At 36.6% G+C, this 22,314-nt stretch overlaps 1 protein-coding gene and 1 long non-coding RNA gene across 2 annotated transcripts; one reads left to right on the plus strand and one right to left on the minus strand.

Moving 5' to 3' along the window:
- The first annotated feature begins 598 nt into the window (after nt 1-598).
- On the plus strand, nt 599-6,718 carry LOC103146942 (neutral cholesterol ester hydrolase 1-like). Its single transcript, XM_007565051.2, has 5 exons — nt 599-928; nt 2,860-3,082; nt 4,089-4,158; nt 4,437-4,608; nt 6,022-6,718. The coding sequence occupies exons 1-5, from the start codon at nt 794-796 to the stop codon at nt 6,640-6,642; spliced, it is 1,221 nt and encodes a 406-aa protein (XP_007565113.1). The 5' UTR covers nt 599-793; the 3' UTR covers nt 6,643-6,718.
- On the minus strand, nt 4,173-4,530 carry LOC107837751 (uncharacterized). Its single transcript, XR_001663796.1, has 2 exons — nt 4,441-4,530; nt 4,173-4,364 (listed from the first exon to the last, which is right to left on the minus strand). It is a non-coding gene; the product is annotated as an uncharacterized LOC107837751 (long non-coding RNA).
- Nucleotides 6,719-22,314: the final 15,596 nt, after the last annotated feature.

Raw genomic sequence — 22,314 nt, forward strand, 5'->3', positions numbered from 1 at the left:
AGCCACTTCTTCCAGATCCAGATATTTATTTATATATATATATATATATATATAGAGGGAAAAAAGGACAAAATAAAAGTACTTTTGTGCATATTGTTTTTTATTATTTGTTTTTATGTCACATGTAGTAAATTAACATATTCTGTACAAAATAAATTTGATTTTGTGAAAATATGTTCCTGCCATTGGTTGACAAGGCAGATTTGCCACTCTCAATATGGCAGATGTGCCGCTGGATCATTTCAACAGGACCACTACAACTTTGAAAATATGGTGTTTACTCTTCTGTTATCTGTAAATTCTGATCTTCAATTCCGAAATGACTGTTGGGCACATAAAACTTTTGTCAAAATTGACAATAATAATAATCAAGCACAAACGCAGGACTGTTTAAATGCTTAAAAAACAGTCCAATCGGATTGAGTTATGATTTAGCTTGGTGGTTCGTTTTTGTAGTTAGCTTAGTCACAGACTGAACTAACGGCCGTTTTGACGAAGAACTACAACTCCCATGAGCAAAATACTTACGCAAGGCGTAAATGACTTCCGACATGAGAATTTCAAAATAAAATGTAGAGACGTTCTCTCCATCGTGAAAAATCTCGCTCTGGGTGCCATTTTGTGCTTTTATTTTAAAATCGGGGTCATTCCTCCGGGTTTCGTCGATCCCTGACGGAGTCTCCCACCCGCTCCGCTCCCTCCCCCCCAACCGTTGGCGACCTGACAGCGGGCAGTGCTGTATGATTCTCCCGGGCAGGTTCACTCCTCCTCCTCCTCCTTCTTCTTCTGCGCGATGAGGCTCCGTTTGGCCGGGGCCGTGCTGCTGGCGGCGGCCGCCTACTACGTGTACCTGCCGCTACCGAGCGGCGTGAGCGAGCCGTGGAAGCTGATGCTGCTGGACGCGCTGTTCCGGAGCTTCATGCGGGCGGTGAGTGGCAGAGTGATGCGCTGAATGTGGTGGAACACCGGCGGACAGGTAGCGGTCCACCGCAGCCGGGATCAAGTTTTACAGGTTAAAGCCGCGCAGGTCAAGTTAACACCTGCCTGTGGGTTTAAATAACCCACAGGCAGGTGGGTTATTTAACCCACCTGCCTGTGGTGGGTTAAATAACCCACCACAGGCAGCTGCCTGTCATTTTTTGAAGAGATTAAAATAGAATCGCATAGGAAAATACAAAATAAAAGCAACAAAAAACCTACAAAGCTGAATTAAAAAATCTCAGCTAAAATAGTACATAAAATGTGTGTGTGTGTGTGTGTGGGGGGGGGGATTTTGTTTCATATTTGTGCACAAATTTTCTTTATTAAAGTGTATGGAGATCTCTGGTTTTTCTGGCCCGTCTACGTGTTTCAATACAACTTGGTTTTTTCCAACCAAGGTTACCAAACTTAAACACCTGTACGTTTCATTTCAGTTATTTTTACAGTTACAGTTGGTTTTGTTGTTACAGAATTATGGGATTTGTAGTTTCTCTTGTGAAAATTTTAAATTTTTAATTAAGATGATTGAACTGAAATTTTTAGATCTTGCAGAAATGCTTTTTGTATTTTAAACACAGAACCATGTGGAAATAAAAGGAAGACATGTCGGCTTGTGGATTCTTGACTCCAACAGAAACATTGTGATCGTCTTAATTTTCACTTCTGTCTCTAATCTGTGTCCGTTTTTTACTGAGCTGAAAAGAAAGTGGATGAAATGACTGGCTGATTATGCATTTTACAGACTGACAGAGATGCAAATATTTATTTTAGATGCATTTTATGATAATCAAAAAAGCCAAATTTCACACTGTTTGAGCTGCTGGTCGAAGAGGAACTGTTTGTCAACTGAGTGGTGCATCCTAATAAAAATGATAAATAAAAACCTCAAATTCAAATTGTTGTTAGTGCATCAGATAATTATTCATTTCTATGTTCGTCAGTTCATTTTTTCATTGGGGAAAATTTCCATGAGGTCCAAACAGAAAGCACAGAATGCTGCAACAACATGAAAAACTCCTCCGACCGCGATGGTAACCTGCCTCCACAGACGGTAATCTAATGGCTTTCAGCAGACGATGCTGCGCCTTGGTCTTTGTAAAGAGCAACAAGTTTTTCCTGTGTATTCAGAGGACAGGTTTGGCACCCTACTCAGTGATTTCACCCTTTTACTCAACAGAGGGGTGAAAAGGTTTCCCGCAGGTTTCACATCCACTGTGTTTCTATAAAATAAAATATCACTAAAAGGTTATTTAGTTTTAATTAAGTTATAAATTAGTGATTTAAAGCAAAAAGTAAAACTCATATGGATTTGTTTCTAACACGGTGATTATTTTGGATTATCTGGGACTATATTTCTAACCAAATTTTAAAATGTCTCAAAAAAGAAAATACAAATTAGGCTTTTTTTACATTTTCTGGTTTGAAGTGAATCAACCAGGCTATGTAAAGTATAATTTTGTCAGATTTTGGCTGTAAAAATAAAAGAATAATTCAAAATGTAGAAATTTTTACAAGTTTTGTGCCTCTGGCAAGGCACAGCCCAACTCGTGGAATTTGCTACGTCAGAACTTCTTCAGAAAATGCCCCCATTTGGGCATTAACTCTTTTTTGGAAAAGCCAAAAAAGCAAGTGTAAAAACTTTTTTATGAAATTGAGAAATTTTTCCATCAACTTTATCTAATGCCATACTTAAGAATTCGCTTAAAAAAACAACAGAAACACGGTTCATGGGGGTTTAGTCTATCGTCTGGAGTTTGAAGCTATCCACTTTTAAATGGGTATTTGTGCCACTGTTTTTCCTTCCACTCAACTTTCAGTGTATATAATTGAATCGTACATCATTGATCTGTTGTGAACTCGGCTTGTTGTGCATTTCAGAGCGACGCGGCCCACTCCCTGGGCGTGTGCCACCGTGTTCGCCTGCTGAACCGGGTGGTGTCCTGGGTGGAGGTGATCGAGGCTCGCTCCAGTCCAACCGTGAAGGTGACCGACTCCACCCTGGGAGGTGTCCCCACCCGCGTGTTTCAACCAAACGGAGACAGCCGGCTGAGAAGAGGAGTCCTCTATTTCCACGGAGGAGGCTGGGCGCTCGGCAGCGCAAGTGGGTTTAATCCTAGATCAAATCTGACAAATCCTAGATTTGATGTTTTTATTATATTTTTGCTCTAATTTAGGAATACCTGCAGTTTATATAAGACTTAAATACAAAACATCTCAAGATTTTATGGTTTATTAAAAGTTTAGACCGAAACATGTGAGAGTAGTCTAAACATTTATCTGATTCAATAAAATAATAAAGGATACAAAACATTTCCAGTTGCCAAACTTTTGTTATCTTGCTAACCAATATGTAAATTCATGTTTCCTCACATTATTTTCTTAATTCTGAGGCAAAAAAGAGATTTATTTTTAATTTTGTTTTTTAAAATAAACTAAAGATAACAAATTCTGTTGGATGATAAATGGTCCCAGAAATTATTGCCATGAATGATAACATTGTTTTGAGATCATACTCAAGTAATATGATGGTGATAATAATACAAGAACTCATCCTCATAGAGCAATAAACTTTAAAGTTTAATGAATATTTAACAAGAGTGGAAAACATTTGAAATATCCAAAATAAATAAACAAAACAACAGATAAATACAGTAAAAAGTCCTTAAAAAAAGGATTTAGTTGAGACCAAAACATCAGACCAAAACGTATTTATCTGTTGTTTTGTTTTGACTGAGGAGTTTTATCATCCAGGTTTTGGTAGAAAGAGAGAAAAGAGAAAAATTATAAATTATGTAAATGGAAATTATTGAGCTTGTTTTAATTTATTACATGATCAACTGATTTATTGCTTATTGCATCAGTCATAGCCATCGTAGGAAACAACATGCTACAGTTTTTCCATGGTTCCTCTGGAACAAAGTTGAGATGTTTATACTCTTATTTTCCATGAAATATTGCCGGATTGTTTCATTATTTTCCTGTTTTTGTCCACCAGCTGTTCCTTTACATGCCAGAAAATGTCAAATTATTATAGCGACCACTCAGTAAATCTGCCATTTACATCACAATGTTCCTTATTTATGAATTTTACCGCTTGTGTTTTGCAGAGATGCGCTCCTATGACCTTCTGTGTAGGAAAATGGCGGAGGATCTGGACGCCGTCATAATGTCTGTGGAGTGAGTGTCAGGAGTTAAATCAGCAAATTCACTCCTTTTATTTTCTTCTTGCTAGCGGCAGTGCTGCTGTGGCTTTCATGAAACAGGAGGTTTTTTATGTTCAACTTCACGGTAAGTTTGTGTCCGTTTCAGCAAACAGAGGGTTCGTTCAGTTGTCTTGGACACGGTTGAACTCATGAGACCAGGAAATGATTTCTGCACAGAAACTGGAATATGAGCAAGAAAAGTCTGATGATTTAGACTTTAAATGCTGCCATGTTGCGTTTGTCCTGTCATAGATACCGCCTGGCTCCCGAGGCCGTGTTTCCGGATCAGTACCACGACGCCGTGGTAGCGTCGCAGGCCTTCCTGTCTGCTGAACTCTTGCAGCAGTACGACATCGACCCGGAGCGGCTCTGTGTGTCTGGAGACAGCGCTGGAGGAAACCTGGCTGCTGCTGTGGCTCAGGAGGTAAAAAACCAACAAATATTACGCAGAGGCACATCCAGGTTTTAATTTATTTCTCTATTAATTCATTATTTAAATAACTGAAGGTCCTACACCCCGTCACCCTGCAAATAAACAATGTCTTACCAAGTATTTTTGTCTAGTTTCTTGTGCAAATTTCTTAGTACACTTGAAATAAGATAAAACTAACTTACAAGTAACGTTTCAGCAAGAAATATGAGCTTATTTTAAGTCAGTGATTCCTTAATATTGATTAAACAAATTCTTGTTCCATTGTTAGGTAAATTCACTGATAAAATTACATTTTTACCATGTGATATGTGAATTTATCTCTCAAAATTAAGGAATTATTTACTTAAAGCAAACTCCTATATCTTGCTGAAAAGTTACTTGTGAGTTAGTTTTGTTTTATTTCAAATGGAACCCAGCTTAGGTTGCTAGGTAACGGGGCTTGGGTTGCTAGGTAACGGGGCTTGGGTTGCTAGGTAACGGGGCTTGGGTTGCTAGGTAACGGCGCAGTGCCCATGTGACTTAAGATATTTTCTCTAGAAACTAAACCAAAAATATTTGGTAAATAAACCTTTCTAGTTTCTTCTGTCAAGTTGAAAACTTAAAAAAAAAAAGAAAGCTTGTTTGCTAACTATGTTAATTAGCATGCGTGGTCAAACATCAGTATTGGTATGGCTGGAAGATTAATAACTGAAACTCGTTTAAATTTTAACATTTAAAACTCACCTGCCTGCCAGTGAACAAACTTTATCAATTTAGCAAGCAAAGCTAAAGTGGAAGTGCTACGATATGTCCCATGTGTTTAATAGTCTTTTTATACCTGAATGATTTATGCACTAAAGTAGAGCGTCGAAACAAAACATGGGCCTGAAATTGGTGAGGAAAGGTTTGAAGAATCGGCAAACATCTAAAGAAAAACTATGAAAGATCTTAACGTCTGTGGAGCCATAATTTGAAAATGGTTTCAAACATTTCAAGAAAGACTGGAAATTTGGATGAAACCTATAAACTAACTGAAGTCTGTTTAATTGTATGACTTGCTTATTTTATAAAATGTCTTCAGTTTGGTGATTTGGTCTCATCTAGACCTTTTATTGTTGGACAGTTTTCATTAGAGACTCCATAATTCACTTTGTAATTTCTGTTTTATTTATTTTTTGATGTTCCAGTGTTAAATGTTTGTTAGAAGTTAAAGTTTTTTTTATCTTTGAGAATGTGTGGTTGCATTATTATTATTATTATTATTATTATTATTATTATTTTTATAATACCATTCCCATCATATTACCTGGAAATTGTCTCAACAATCACAATAACTTCAGGGTGACATTTGTTACTGTGACTGGCCCGGTTCAGTTTGGGTCAGGAATCTTCCTCTGAACTGGTATATTTCATTTTTTCCTGCAGCTCAGCCTGGATGACTCTCTGCAGGTGAAATTCAAAGCCCAGGCTCTGATCTACCCAGTGCTGCAGGCTCTCGACTTCCACACGCCGTCGTACCAGCAGAACCAGGCTGTGCCCATCCTCTACAGGCCCTACATGGCCCGCTTCTGGCTGCAGTACCTGGGCGCCGACTCCTCCCTGGAGCCCGTCCTGCTGGCGAACAACCACAGCGCTCTGGACCAGCGGGCCATCAGCGCCGCCACCCGCTCCAAGCTGAACTGGACCGCTCTGCTGCCGGCCGAGCGCAAGAAGAACTTCAAGCCGGTCGTTGAGGAGAAGGGATCGCCAGGCGTGGTGGGCGCGGTGCCGGGGCTGATAGACGTGAGGGCGGCGCCGCTGCTGGCGGAGCAGGAGGTTCTGGGTAAAACGCCCAAAGCGTATGTGATGACGTGCGAGTTTGACGTTTTGCGGGACGACGGTCTGATGTACGGCAGGCGGCTGCAGGACGCTGGCGTCGAGGTGACGAGTGACCACTACGAGGACGGTTTCCATGGCTGCATGGTGTTTGCGAACCTGCCAATGATGTCGAGCGTTGGACAGAGAAGCATGAGGAACTACATTCGCTGGCTGGACCAGAACCTATGAGCAGGACTCCACACATATGGGAGCTTAGTTGAATTTTTAAAAATTGGTGCAAAGGAAACCCAAAAACAAAACAAAAGCAGCAGCATAAACATCTTTACACTGCAAAAAAACGATTGTCAAGTATTTTTGGTCTAGTTTCTAGTGCAAATTTCTTATTCCACACTAAATAAAATAAAAGTAACTAGCAAGTAACTTCTTAGCAAGAAATAGGAGCTGGTTTGAGTCAATAATTCCTTGAAAAAGTTTTTGTTTCACTGGCAGATAAAGTGAAATAATCTGCCAGTGGAGCTGGCACTTTTTCAACAATATTTATTATTGACCTAAACAAGCTCTGATATCTTGCTAAAAGGTTATCTTTAGCTTAGTTTTGTCTTATTTCAAGTGTACTCATGTATTTAACTAGAAACTAGACCAAAAATTCTTGGTAAGATTTTGTGTTTTTGCAGTGTAAACAGACATGATTTACTGCTTCAGAGACACTTTAAAAAAACTCACTGGATCTGAATATTTTAGTGAAAATGGAGCAAAAAAGATATTTATGAAAAGCAAATATTATTATGGGTCAATGTTTTGAGGGGAGGAAATATATTTATGGCTTATTTATTTCTTGAAATTTCTAAAAAAGAAAAAGAAAACTTTTTTATGTAAGCTAATTTTACACTGGATTAAAAGAAGATGAATTCACACATACTTAATAAAAAAGAAAGTCAGCCACTGGACAAAAACGCATAATGGATCAGTGTTTTACTTTAGTGTCTGTACAATTTATAAATTTGTACTTTGGCACATTTTATTTGATATATTTGTTAATTAGGTCATTCATGTGCGTTTTCATGATTTATTTATGTATTTTATTTAAAGGTTTAGTGTTTTTGATTAATTGACATTTTAGTTGGACACAACAAGGTGCTGTACAGGCCACAAAGCAGCTGTTTTCAAAGTACTTTTTGCAATTAATTAAATTTATTACACATTAATTATATAATTTAAAGCAGTAAATATGGCCACTTTTTGGCTCCTGAAATCCATAGATATTGAAGTACCAAACATACAATATTTCGGAGTTCACTTCAAACAAAACGTCTTATTTAAAACTTTCGCATCGTTACTGTTAAACTTGTAACAGACGGTAAAGTAATGAAAGTTCAGAAACAAAGTTGTTATGGACAAAACAAGTGAACACTTACTCAAGCAAATGGCTAATACCAATTAGCTATTTTAGCTTACTAGTAACCAAGCTAATGCTAATTACTACATGACCTAGCTACTACTTATTCTAACTGTTCACTTGTGGGAATGTAGATTAACGCTTCTTGCAGTGTAAAAGTCCCTTTAGTGGTCATCTATATTAACTAAAGGTCAACATTTATTTTAGCTTGCAGCTAAATGATCCAACAGCTACTAAAGCTAATGATAACTCATGGTAGTAACTTATGACTACTCAAACTGAAAACTACTCAAACTAAATATTATTTTAATTAAAAGCTACTCTAACTAATACCTAACTCATTGGATTGCTGGTCAGGGTTATAGATAGGTAAGCTAACAGCTAAACAAACTGAAATCTAGTGAAGCTAATGCTGTGATCCATTTGTGGTTGGAAATTTCAACTTCCGAGTTGGAAAAATAAGCTTGAAAGCCTCCCAAAGTTGGACTTTGTTGGGGAATCTTTTCATTTTAGCTAGCAGCAATTTAGGCTAATAGCAACTCAAACTAACAGATGATAAAATAACAGCTACCCAAGCTAATAACTACTCACGCTTGAAAGTATTGACGCTAACTGTTACTTAAATTTTTAGCTGCTTAAGATTACAGAGATCCAAGCTAATATCTACTTAAGCTATTCAGCTAACGTCTGCTCAGAGCTACTTGTTTGGTGTTGTTTAGGCTAGTGACTTCTGAGGCTTACTGCTACTTAGCATCTACTCAAACTGTCGGATTTTTAAACTAACAGCTGGAAAACAATTGATCAAGATAATGACTGATAGATTAAGCTGATGGTGACTCAAGCTAACAGCTACTAATGCTAAAAGGTGCTTCGAGCTCAGCCTAGCAACGTTTAAAAGTTCATCATTTGAAAGAACTCAAACTCTTTACTAGATAAAGATAAGGCTATGTTTATTTTTTTTTGTTTTTTTACTCTGCTGATTTTATATGAAACATTTGTTTATGTTTGTCAGTTTTCTCATCTGTGTTGCTTTGGAAACTATTTTCAGTATATCTTACACTTGAACCCATATTTTTTAAATTTAACCAGGCAACAACGCCGAGATTAGAAATAGTGTTTACATAATATAATATGACATTTTTTCCTTTTCTTTTGTTCAAAAAGCAAGGAAACATGCCTGACCTACATTTTTTAAAGAATACATCATGATTTGACTTTTTGCCAAAGGAAAATGCAATAATTCAAACTGAAGGAACATTTCATCTGTTATTCCTTTTTAATTATTATTCAGCTGTTTAAAACGGTCTGCAGGTTGCAGATGATGCGCTTTGTAAAAGTAAAGCTCTATATTTTGAATAAAGCTGCTTCCAGTTTGAAGAACTTCGACCTATTCCATAACAATTCCCTCAGAGACCGCAGAGGTTTGCTGACACATGTAACTAGAAGTCAGCGTGAGTTATGTCCGTGTGTTGTAGTAAAAGTATGCCAGAGTTCACAGCTGTGTATACTCAGCATTGTGCAATACTGTGTGTGTCCCTCTCACTCCGTAACGTCGAGATCGCTGCACTGCAAGTTGATGGCTGTGAAATCTATTAGTAGGCTGCTGTACCGCCATGAGAGAGCAGATCCCCGGTGGGCTATCATGTTTCCTTTCTCCTGCACCGCTGTCCTAAAAACGAATAAAATAAATGACGTCGGCTAGCGCCTGACAGACACGGCTCTGGCTGTCGGCCAACAGCAGAACCGATGACCTGATTGTGGTCGTTACTTCTCCAGTCTTCGGGGAATAAGCAAACTGGGAGTTTCTTTTCTGAGGGAAGAAGTGATTCCAGACTTAAAACTTAATCTATATAAGAAATAAAATGTTTGTTAGCAGGAAGAACACAAAATCTTACCAAGTACTTTTTTCTGATTGGTATTTTTGCATACAGAAGAAATGTATTTTACATATATCAGAATGCAATAATGCAAATCAGCCAATAAAGTTTATTTGTACAGCACGTTTTATACATATTGCAACTTTTATTGTATTTAGTCAAACCAATCATTGCAAAACGAAAAAACAAATGTCTAACCGAGTATTTTGTCTGGTTTCTAGAGCAAATTTCTTAGTACACTTGAAATAAGACAAAACTAACTTACAAATAACTTTACAGCAAGAAATAAGAGCTGATTTTACGCAAATAATTCCTTTGTGCTGGAAGATGACCAGTTTGAACAATGAACTGAAGGAGGAAAAAAATAGGAATGAATTTCTGGCAAAAACCTCAGAAAAAATAAAAACAATTCTGAGTCGCAAAATTGCAAGAAAAAAATCTGAAAGTGAGATTTATTTCAGAAATGTTCTATTAAAAAAATATGGAAATTTCTGATTTTGAGAAGTTGAAAACTTGCTAGAAAAACTCAGAAATTTAGACATGAATCTCAGAAATAAAAAATCTAATAAAAAAACTTTAATTTTTTAGATTCAAAAGTTGAAAAATAGCTAAAAAAAATCAGAAATTTTGAGATTAATTTCAGAAACCTTGTGAAAAACTAAACCTGGAAATTTCTGATTTTGAAAAGTTGAAAATGTGCTAAAAAATCTAATTTTGAGATGAATCTCAGAAATGTTAAGAAACAAGGAAAATTTTCCACGTTTGGATTTTTTTAAAAACTTTTTTCTGGAAGATTTCTCAGATTAATCATAATCAGAAAATTTCTAAAGATTTATTTGGCGTAAATGTACTCCTCCTTTTTTCTTCTACCATCAATATTCCTATTCGTAGTTTGCTGATATTTCTTAATCATAAACATGCCGAATAAAGTAGATTCTGATTTCAGTCAACAGAAGATGGCGCCAGATCGCTCTCTGAATGTTATTGAGCAACAGTTAAAATTCTGCTTGCGCAGACTTAACTTATCACTCATCTAATGTTTCTTTTCTTTATACTTTTATTTTGGAAGTTCAGAAACACAGTTGTATTTTTCATTTGTAAGTTAGCATCCAGGAATGTTGGAGGCTAATAAAACCATTGTGCAGATCATGGGGTTTGTTGAAAAGTGACTTTTTGTCCTTTCATTGGTTTCCAATTCTTTTCTGCAACTTGTCCTTCAAGTTGAGGCTTGCAGAGAAACAGAAAGCTGTCAGACGATTTCAGATCACGTGACGGAGAGTTGGCAGCGAGGTGAGCAGAACCCAGCTGCTGAAAGGGCAGGTCTTCGTCTGAATGTGTAAAAAAGCTTAACCAGACCCGCCCATGGAGTGCCACAGGGCATGCTCAGTGTTTGTTTACCTGAATCCCATGAAGTTGGATTGGTGCCCATCAGAAGTTGGATCTCTGAAGCAGGTATGTGCAGAGGGAGGTGGGGGGGGCTTGAGCCTTTAACCCTTTGATGCTCCAAATGGCCTTTTTTGAGTTGCGTCTGGAACGAAGCTGAAGTCAGCTTCCAATTGTAGCTTCCTGTACTTATCCTACAAGGCTGAACATGATGTCTGCCATGGAAATACACAGTATATAAAGTACTGATTGGTAGTTCAAAGGGGTGTACATCTGAAATGGGTTTTTAAGCCGTCCTGATAGGTAAAGTGAGTCATCCGGGAGGGACTCAGAGTAGAGCCACTGCTCCTTCACATCGAGAGGAGCCAGGTAGGGTGGCTCGGGCATCTGGTCAGGATGCCACCTGGACGCCTGTCCCACCAGGAGGAGGCCCAGGGAACACCCGGCGTTCCCAGATTGACCTGGGAACGCCTTGGGGCCCAAATGGCTTGTTGTTCGCGGCTTCAGTTGGCAGTAATCTGACAGGAATGACTTCTTCCCCCATTCCTGTCAGATTACTGCCAAATAAAGCTACAAACACAGAAGTTCATAACAAAAAAACCTTAAACACAATTATTATAAATGTTGTAAGGCAGTAGGACCTTAAAGTATTAATTTTAGTTGAACACTAAAACCCAATCAAATGTCCAGGTGATGGGACAGAACCCAACATGGACACTGGGTTCAATGGACATATTTGTTTTGTGGGGAAACTGGAGCGCCCAGAGAAAACCCATAGAAGAACAAGTGGGAAGTCATTTTACTGTAATCTGGACTTCTAACACTGGAACTGGAAGAAATGTTAAATATCCAAAACAAACAAACAAAACAACAACAAATAAAATTAATTATTTAGTCTCTCTTAAAAAAAGGGGCTAAATGAGACCAAAACACCAGACTGAAGACTTTAGTTTTTGGTAGAAAGAAAGAAAAGAGAAAAACAATGTATTGAGCTTGCTATAATCTATGTAATTAATTAATTTATTGATTACTACGACAGGTATGCTCACAGTGTGATGACAGTTTGCTTTAAGACAGATAATCTGCAGGGTCTTAGTGCTGTCAATCATGGCTATTTGTGTGCTGCTCACCCTCCCATTAAAGTGATACATGTCCTGAATGCTAAGGCTAATAAATGGTTTTAATGTAACGGTGAGTTGTCTACCCACCATTAGCACATCTAGCAGCACGATTCTGAGGATGATTGACAGCGCTAAGACCCTCCTCCTGGCTCTGATTGGTTGGTTTTGGTGTGTTTCTTCAGACTCCAACAGCAGCTCAGGGAGGAGATGAAGGAGACTGATATTTTCACAGATTATCTGTCATAATCTGTCACAACATGGTGACAGTTTTAACAAATATACAAAAAAAACTATATATTTTTATAAAAGTTACATCCTGCAACTTCAACTGTATTTAGTAAAACCAATCAAACAATACTGTCCAACTTAACTGACTTAAATTAGTGAGACAATCACTGAATTTTGTTTTTCTTAGCTCTTTTTAATTTGCATAGCAGCAGTAGTCTCAGTTTGACTTACAATTTCCACACAGTGTAGTTGAATAAATTCAAATTACACCATTTATTACCAATAAAACACAACATCATAGATAACAAACCTACTGCCAAGGTATAAAATAATGCAAATATATGAACTCTGGTTACAGTTACCAAATCAATCAACACTTTCCATCTTCTTCAATGGTTTTCGCAATGTTTAAAGAGCAAATCAGCAGGAAAATGGGTCTACTCTCTCTTTTTTATTTTTATAATACATTTCAGCAACAAAGCAGTTCAAAGTGCTTTACATCATAAAAACACAAAAATTCAAAGTCATAAAAAACATCATACAGTCAACAAATCAGCAAACCAGAAACATAATCCTCAAAATCATGAATACACATCAAATGTGTTGGTCAATGTTCCCCATATTATTGTAGCAGCTCTACACATGGGATTTTAGCTTTGATTTAAAGGAACTCTGTTTCGGCTGTTTTGCAGTTTCCTGGAAGTTTGTTGCAGATTTGTGGAGGATAGACACTGAATGCTGCTTCTCCATGTTTGCTTCTGATCAGGATTCCTTTCCCTTCTCTGGAGGTTTTCCAGACACTCTGGGCAGAGACCCTGGATGCTTAACGGAGCTGTGTGTGTGTGATGGAAACGTCAGTTTCTCTGACGAAACATCTCAGAGGATTTAACATTGTAAGACCCTGCGCTGTAATGTTGCAACATCTTTATTTCAAACAACTAAAAAAGTACAAATGTCGACTTTTCTTCTGTTTTTTTTACCCAAACCTAGGGACTGAACCTCATTGTTCAGTATTTGAATAGCATTGTATTGTAAATGTGAGTATAAGTTCCCCCACTGAGGTCAATACCACAAATAATAAAAAAACAATGTAAGATCTTTATAAATAACTCTACGATTCATTGGCCCTAAGCAGATTGTCACTTGGGGCCTTCCATACCAGCATGTCAACACCAGATTCTTCATCACTCCTAAGCTACTCTATTTTTAACATACCTGCTATCGTTAGCATCAATTAGCTTACAACATGCCAATGTTATTATAGCTATTGATTCTAACCTTACAAGAGTAGCAAACTAAAAAATAAAATTTGGATTTTGAAATGCAGTTATTTAAGTTTACCAAAAAAGGTTGCTGAAAAAAATGTTGTTTATTTTTGTTTCAAAATAATGTTTCAATTTCAATTTTTTTTTACTTTTGAACAAATGTTATGGCCCTAATTTAGCTCCATATAAGCTTTTTGTATACTAGGTTGTGTACATTGTGAGCTACTCTGTATTTTTAACATATCTGCTATTGCTAGCATAATTTAGCTTACATCGTAACAGTGTTATGTTTTTGCAGTTTGAGCATTTCTTTTGCAGTCTTTCAATTTCATTTTCTGTTTTTTTTTTTTTTACCTTTGAACAAACTTTATGGTCCCAATTTAGTTCCATGTAAAGCCTTTTGTGTATTTGGTTGTGTTTTTAACATATTTGCTATCATGAACAATACTTAGCTTACATCATACTAGTGTTATTTTTTCAGTTTAAAAATAATTTTTCTGTTTCAAATCTTTTTTTTAGTTTCTACATAATTTTGCTTCTTTTGAACAAACTTTATGGCCCCAATTTAGCTCCATACAAAGGTTTCTGCGCAGTCCGCTCAGTAGTTGCTGTAAATCGACCGTCTGAATACTTGGGGGGTCGGGAGGGGTTGAGCGTCCAACACGTGATTTACCCAGGGGCCTCATTTTGGCTCTAATTTACCCTCATTTCCGGTTTCAACACATGCGGGCATGGCAAAAAGGGTTTAAATGAATTTCATGCAGCTTTCCACTGTTCACACTAATTTAAAAAAATATCACAAATCAGACCGTGACACGCGAGGAGGTGAAAACTTATCAGGAAGTGTATTTTTCACGCATGTGTGTGTTGGACCCAGAGGCCCGACTGCTCGTTAATCACAGGTGCCCAGAAGATCATTTCTAAGAAAAACAGAGCTGCTGCGAGTGAAAACAAACCAAAGGGAATGTGAAAGGAAAGCCGCGGGCTGGAGAATTCACCAGGGGGAATGTTATCGCTGTGACTAAAGGTCATATTGTTCACCTCTTCCTGACTGGCGGAGGAAAGGAAAGAGGGAGGACAGAGAGAGATTGGAGGGAGGAGGAGAAACGCGGCTGCGCGTTGCTCATGTTCAGCTTACAAAGCAAGAAGCATGGTGACACAAAAACATCACCTTTATTTAGTATGTTTTCTTTTAAACTTTTTTTCTCCCATTTAAATTAAATCAGATAACAGTGACTAAAGATTAAAGTTTTCAAAAAGTCTTCTTTGCATTATAAATTAAAGCAAGCTCAGTAATTTCGATTTCCATGATTAATCGTTTTTCTATTTTCTCTCTTTCTACCAAAAACTCGATGATAAAAATTTTCAGTCTGGCGCTTTGGTGTCAATTAACCTTTTTTTGAAAGATAATTGTGTTTCATAGTTCATTTTGTTTGTTGTTTCTGTTATTTTTATTTTGGATATTTAAAATATCTTCCTGTTCCAGTGTTAAATATTCATTAGAATTTAAAATTTATTGATCTTTCTTGCATTATTGTGCCATTATTGCTGTTATATTACTTGAAAATGATCTGACAATAACAATATTATCATTTATCGCAATAACTTCTGTTTATCATCCAGTAAAATTTGTTATTGTGACAGGCCTAAAATCTGTTTATATTTACTGAATCAGAAACTAAAAGTGATTAATCTATTATCCACACCCAGACCTGAAACTTAAAGAAAACCAGACAAACTTACTGATTATTCTAACGATTAATCGGTTAAAATGGCACATTCTACAGATTTCTTATTTATCCTCAAGCGTTTTTCTACATTCAGTTATTAAATTTTATACTCAATTCCTTTGTTAAATAATAATATAAACATTTTCTTGTCAAAAATGCAATACCATAGAATTCCTTTGGTGAATAAAAGTAAAATGAAGCTAAAACTGACACTGTGGAGTAAAACATGTTTACAGGCAAAAATCCTAAATTCAAAATGTATATAAATTGTACAACTTCAGCTTAATTACTCTGAATGTGTAATTCTTTCAGCATATATTCCTTTTTCTAAGTCTGTAAACTCCAATTAACAATTAATCGATGACTAAATTAGTTGACAATTATTTTAATAATCACGATTAATCGTTTCAGCCATAAAGAGAACTTTTGAGACAAAATGAAGTAGGATAAAAGATCTAAACAAACACATTTGATTGACAACTAAGAATCCGAAAAGGAATTATTTAAGTTTATTTGAAAAAATATCAAAGACATTAATCACAATGTGCGATGTTCCTGTTTTCAACTTCTAAGACAAAAACTCAACAACTTAAACAAGAACAAAATGTTTTTCCTGAAACATTTAAGTGCTAAAATATGCAAGAAGAAATCTGTGTTGAGCAACAAATTCTCTCAGCACTTTATGTTGAGCAACATCGTCTCTTTGTGTTAAGGCTTTCTCCGCTTTTTAAACACTTACCAGTTTTTTTTACACTATTTTTCTGACAAAACTATTATAAAGCATTCTTTAGTCATTCGCTTTTCAAGGAAAATTACTGAAAAACATTAAACACTCCAGTTTTTGCTCTGAGTTTTGGCAGAGAAGCGGCTGAATGACAGATGCTGTTTGATTGGGCTGAACTGAGCTGCTCTTTTACTTCTGTTTTTTCAGGAAACATGTAAATATGCAAAGCAGAAATAACTTTCTCCAGATTTTTCATGGGAATCTTCGGAGCTTGCTACAGTTAGTCACTTTCTTTCTCCCAATTTAAAAGTGTGCAAACAAAGCCAAACATACTTTCACCCTCTGCTGCTGTCAAACTGTTTATTTAATGATAAAAGGAGAAGAAAATAAATCTTGTTATATATTAATCATGTCACTAAAACTCCATTTATACATTTAATCAAATGAGACCTGAAGCTGTCAACACCGAGTCAAAATCTGTCCTCTGGTGCCTCTCAGAAATGATTCGGGTCACAAATCAAATGAAAGCTTATTTCATAATTTATCAGCAGTTCAGAAGAATTAATCACACTTAGTAAAAAATAACAGTACAGTAACTCAGCTGTCAAGCTTTTCTCCTTTGAGGTTTTATTTAAGTAAGAAGTTTCACTCTTGTTTTGGTTTCCTCCATTTTGTCAAACATTTTATTTTCATACAATAATTATGAGAAAAACTCAGATTATTATTCTTTGCATCATCTTAGTATTTTTCACTTTGAAATTACTAAAAATATATATTTGTCCAGACAAGTAGGTTAGAAATAAAAAAGCAAAAAGTGTTGAATTGACATGCTGACCTAGTAGACAGTTCACCGTAACCTAGCTTAAGTAGCAATTAGCCTGAATGTTTGTTAGCTTGTGAAGCAGTTAGCTGCGATAGATATTAGCCTGAGCAAATATTCTAATATCTAAGTTTTTAGCTAAGTTAGCAGGTAACATGAACAACTTTTAGTTCCAAATGTTTACCTAATTTTTCCAACTAAAATCATCTACTGTTTACGTTAAGATACAGACTGTTCATAACCACTGTACACAACCCCCAGAAATTGCTCGTTTTCTTTCTTCTTTGTGTGTTTTTTATGTTCTTTGTGCTAAATAAACAGCAGTGAAACTAACAATATGAACATGAATGTAGAAGTTTATGAGTTGTGTTATTATTATGATAGTTCTCAGGTTTGTAATAGAAATTTTTATTTGGAGGGAAATGAGGTTGGTTGCCTTCAGATTTTTGACCTGACCTAAAAAAGACAAAAAATATAGTTAAATCTGACTGTTTTTAATATCCCGCCCTCCTTGAGTTACGACTCCCTGTAAAACGTCATCACAACATAAATTTTAAAAACACAGGCAGAAAGAAACAGAGATTCTACAGCTTAAATTATAACACAGAAACCAGAAAAAATCCTTGAGAAAACAACGACGGAGCCAGAATAATTTAGGAAACTTTGGAAAAGTCCCCTAACTTCTTCCTGAATGTTTATTGGTCTAACTTTGGGTTTTCCATCAAGCGGATTGGCGGCTTTGGTTCTCCCACCTCCTGAATCCTGAGTCGTGTGAGGGAGTGTTTGGAGCCACAAATCAGTAATATTGTTCCGCACTCGGAGCTGTGCTCTGCTGGCATGGACAAAATGAGCAGAGTGTGTTTTCCTAAATGTGTGTGTGTGTTGGGAGGGTGTTTTCCTTGGCAGACACTCAGAGACACAGAGAAGGAGGGAAACTTGGCAAATTTTACTGCTCTTAGTCATTGTTTTTACAAATGATGTGCCTGTTTAGATTAATAATCTACACCAACAAACACTGGAATTAGGTTCACACGCATAAATTTAGTTTTCATGGTTAAAGGGTGTTTCTCTGACTTATGTTTGTGATTGAAGGTTGAAAAGGGTTAAATTATAGCTTTAGCAGTTTAACTAGATTTTTGTGGTATTGTTGAAACTCGATATTAAGCCAAATGATCGTCTTTAGTGATATTTAACTGCCAGAACTCTGACATGTTCTCTTACGTAATGTTTTTTTGGTGGCCAGTATATTATAACGTGAAAAGCAAATGGGTCCAAAGATACTCATAAATAATTTGCAGAAATATTATGCATATCACAAAATTTATGTATTTAGTTAATGTCAGATAAACATACAGGGTGGACTGTGTAAGAAGGTCTGCATTGTTTTGCTCATTACTTTAATAAAACACTTTAAGATAACTTGAGTTTTTTTTAGTTGATCAAAGTCATTCTTAACTATAGTTCTGCTATTGGATTGAGGAACTATTAGCATTAGCGACTTTTACAGTCACTGAACAAGTAATTAGCGTAGCAGTATTATTTCAGTCAGTAGCTTGAGCAAAAATATTTATTCAAACAACTGACATTTTGAGTTTCATCTGCTTTAACACAGCCACTTAAGTGATATGAACATCATCACAAGGTAGAGCTATAAAAGCTAACAGCTACTTAACAGAAAATTGCCAGTTATCAGCTAATGGCGCTCAAAGCTACTTGAGTTAAGAACTACTTGATATTATAGCTGGTTGAGCTAACTTATGCTAAAGCTAAGCATGTCATACTAACTATGTCTTAAACTAACAGATATTAAAGCTAACTGCTAGTTAAAAGCGACCTAATTAGCTTTTAACTCAAGTAGCTTTTAGCTCAGTTAGCTATTTCTATAAAGTAGCTCATAGCTCATGTAGCTGTTAGCTTTATATAGCTTGTATAACAGTAGTTAGTATTGTCAGCTGTTTATGTCAATTAGCTGTGAGAAGTTGTTCGCTTTATTAGCTCAATTAGCTCAATTAGCTGTAACTTTGGTAGGTTTTAGCTCAGCTGAATTTTAACACAATTAGCTGTTAGCACTTGTAGCTGTTAGCTAATCTGCTTGCATTAGCATCCCTATGAAATTCTTTAAACTAAGATTACTTTTATGTCTGCTACGAAGAGTTTGACTACTGTTTGTGATTACTTCACTACCTCTTGCATAAATATAAAACATACTTTTAATCTTGGTTAGCAGAAGGGTAACCCCCCCCCCACAAAAAAAAACAAAAACAAAAAAAAAACAAGATATGCAACATTTGTTTAAAAAGCATAAACTTGATTGGTTGCATTGCTTCAAATGAAATGCAATCAAGTTTTCTGTTTCCTGAATAACTGCTAAAACTGTGAGGAAATAAAAACAAGACGTGGACGTCTTTAGTCCAGATGTGCTATGACCTGGAGAAGACTCCATATGCCTGTTTGGGTCAGGTCATAGAAGCATTCTTCTATGACCTGACCCAAGCCTGGACATAAATTTGTACCTCTATTAAATCACAATGGGATGACAATAAAAGCAATAAAGTTGAGTCATAATAAACTGCATGGGCCGGTGATAAATGATTTGAAATGCGCTCATTGACAGTAAAACTGAGGATTTCAGGAAAACAATTCAGCCTGTGACGGAGAGATAATTCAAAAACGTTTCGGCAGACAAAGGAAGAATGAAGCAGAGTGTGTGAGGCGACAGAGGTAGGAGGGAGTCAGCTCTCCCTCATCACAACTTGGCCGCTTTTCAGCAACTCTGACTCTGCTTTTCAGCTTGTATTAATATAAATGTGGGGACAAAAACTGTCCAAGCTGCATTACTTATGCTGGGGCTATTTGAAAGCAGGACACAAAGCGCCTCTGAGATGATGCTCTTTGTGTTTCTCTGCGTTACCCCCAGCAGGCCCTGCGGGTGGAGCGGTGTGAAACCTAAGCGGTGAGCTGCTCTCCCCCAGGACGGCGGGGCGTACGAGCCAGATTGAGGCCAGATGTTGCAGACGCAGGAGCGAGCCAGCAGGACCGCGATCCATTTATAGGCTCAGGCCGCTTTGCTGCAAAACAATATATTGATAACAACGACCAGAGCTTCTCTGGACGCCAAACTTAACGTGAGGGATGGATTTACAGTACAGCCTGTACTCATTTCTGAAATATTTGTAGCCTTTGGGTTTTTACTGCACTCAAATGTGGTTTAAAACGGTTTGTTCCAAAGTTTCTATTTTCTCACCCATTAAATAACAGCAGAGACTCGGGATTAACTAAAACTAACAAATAACGAAAACTTAATAAATAAAATCTGTGATTAATTAAAAAAATATATAACTAGGTGGAACCATACTAAAATTCTAGATATAATATCCTTTGTTTTTGTGTTAATGAATTTATTTATTAGCCATTTGAACTGATGTGAAGCAGGTTAGCAGTTTACGCTACCTGTCTGCAAATTGCGGCTACAACAAGATGGGAGAAAACGTCAGCATCAGTTGGTTGTTCAACAATTTGAACCCATTTTTTAAAAATAGCATCTTCTGTTGAGTATTAATCACCAAACTGATGTATGCATAATCACAACACTTTCACCTTTTGAAATTATGAACCCTAAACTAACTAAACAAAATCTAACAAATAATAACTAAGAAAAACTAGCAAATGCACTCTAAAAACTAAAACTTCCTGAATTAGACAAACAAAAAGTCACAACAAAATAAAACTAAACAGTAATAAAAAGATGAGCCCCAACAACCATTAAGCAATCACAACGGTTTTTAATCTATTGTAGCAATTACAGTAGATGCACCAATGTGAAAGTTTGGGTCAATATAACTATGTGATATTAATACTACTGATATGAGAGACAACCATAATGATGAAACTGGGAAAGTACAGAGAAAGGTCAAGATACTATTAGATAAGTGATAAACTGTTTAAGGAATGATTCAATGACTCAGTTTGAAGAGTTTTTAGAAATAACAAACTTTCAAACCCCTAAACATGAATCAAAAGGAACCAGATTTCTGGAAAAAATAATCTTTAGTTTGATTATGGAGACACTTCAGCTGGTATTAATAATCCTCTGCTGTTTGTCGATGACCTTGTTTTACATGTGGTGTTTTGTTGACTTCTATCTGTCCTGAAAACAACACTTGAGCTTTGTTTTTGTGGTTCCAGTTTAATAAACTGAGTTAACGGATTTCCCCGACTTTTATTTTCATTCCAGAACCTGGAACCGTGTTTTCTGTTTGTCTTCAAGAGGCGGATGAATTATGTCTGCTCTGTTCGATACAGTGAAGTAACCCATGTTTCCATTTTTTCCCAGTCTTTCTGAAAAGATGGCACAACATTCATGCCCCTGTTGGCCTTCAAACACTGTTAGCACTGGGTGTACATTTTGCTTTGGCTCCAGCCTGTATCTGTAATCTTCTGACTCACAGTGCTGACTGCTCTAGATCATCTGGTAGAGCCCCACTAATGTGGTTCCTAAATCTTCGACAGGCCTTAAAGGTCACCCATGTGGTCCGGGCCCCTCGGGTTGGGGAACTCCCTGCTTCAAGAGGTCAGAGAGAAAAACAGTGTCTTGCCTTGAATTAGTGCATTTTCAGTATTTAAAAAGTGTTGAAAAGCTGAAATCACTCCAGGCTGGATAGCTAAGTTCTACAGTTTCCAATTTGAGAAGTTGTTCAGATTTTATTGCAGAGTTTTAAATCTGAAAACTTGTGGGATTTAATTTTTTTGGCATTTAAACACACATTTATCACATTCATTAAAATGATGAATTTAGGAAACCCAAACTATGAGAAGTTCAAATAAAAATATTTTACAAGCATGGCATGCATATTGGATTTTGAAATCAGGGCTTTGTGTGGAACCATTTTCCAGTTTTAACTCTGAAAACTACTGGGATTTGCTTCTTGTTTTGCTAATTATTATTAGCAACATACTGAAAGCAGTCTTGGCAAGTTGACACGTTCTATTTCAATCAAAAATAATAAATAGTGGAGATACTGGTAGCTTTTTATAGACGCTGCAACCAAATTGGACCATTTTTCAAGCCAGAATTACAGTTTATTCAGAAAACACCTCACACCCACATAAATTTGATCACTATTTTGCTCAGTGACCAGGTTAACTAGCATTAGTAACACCACCAAATAATGTAATTATGTAATATTGTATTCATGAGAGGCTTGTGATCCCTTCTAAAACCATTTACAGTTGCCCATTTTAACAGGTCAAACAGAAGCTAACATCCAGTCTTCCTTATCTCTTCAGGCCACAGCCAATCAGAGCTAAGGAAAAAATAACACCCCAGGATTGGCTGCCAATCAGGTAGCATTGTATC

The sequence above is a fragment of the Poecilia formosa genome, unplaced genomic scaffold (genome assembly GCF_000485575.1).
Source record: "Poecilia formosa unplaced genomic scaffold, Poecilia_formosa-5.1.2 Scaffold171, whole genome shotgun sequence".
NCBI lineage: Eukaryota > Metazoa > Chordata > Actinopteri > Cyprinodontiformes > Poeciliidae > Poecilia > Poecilia formosa.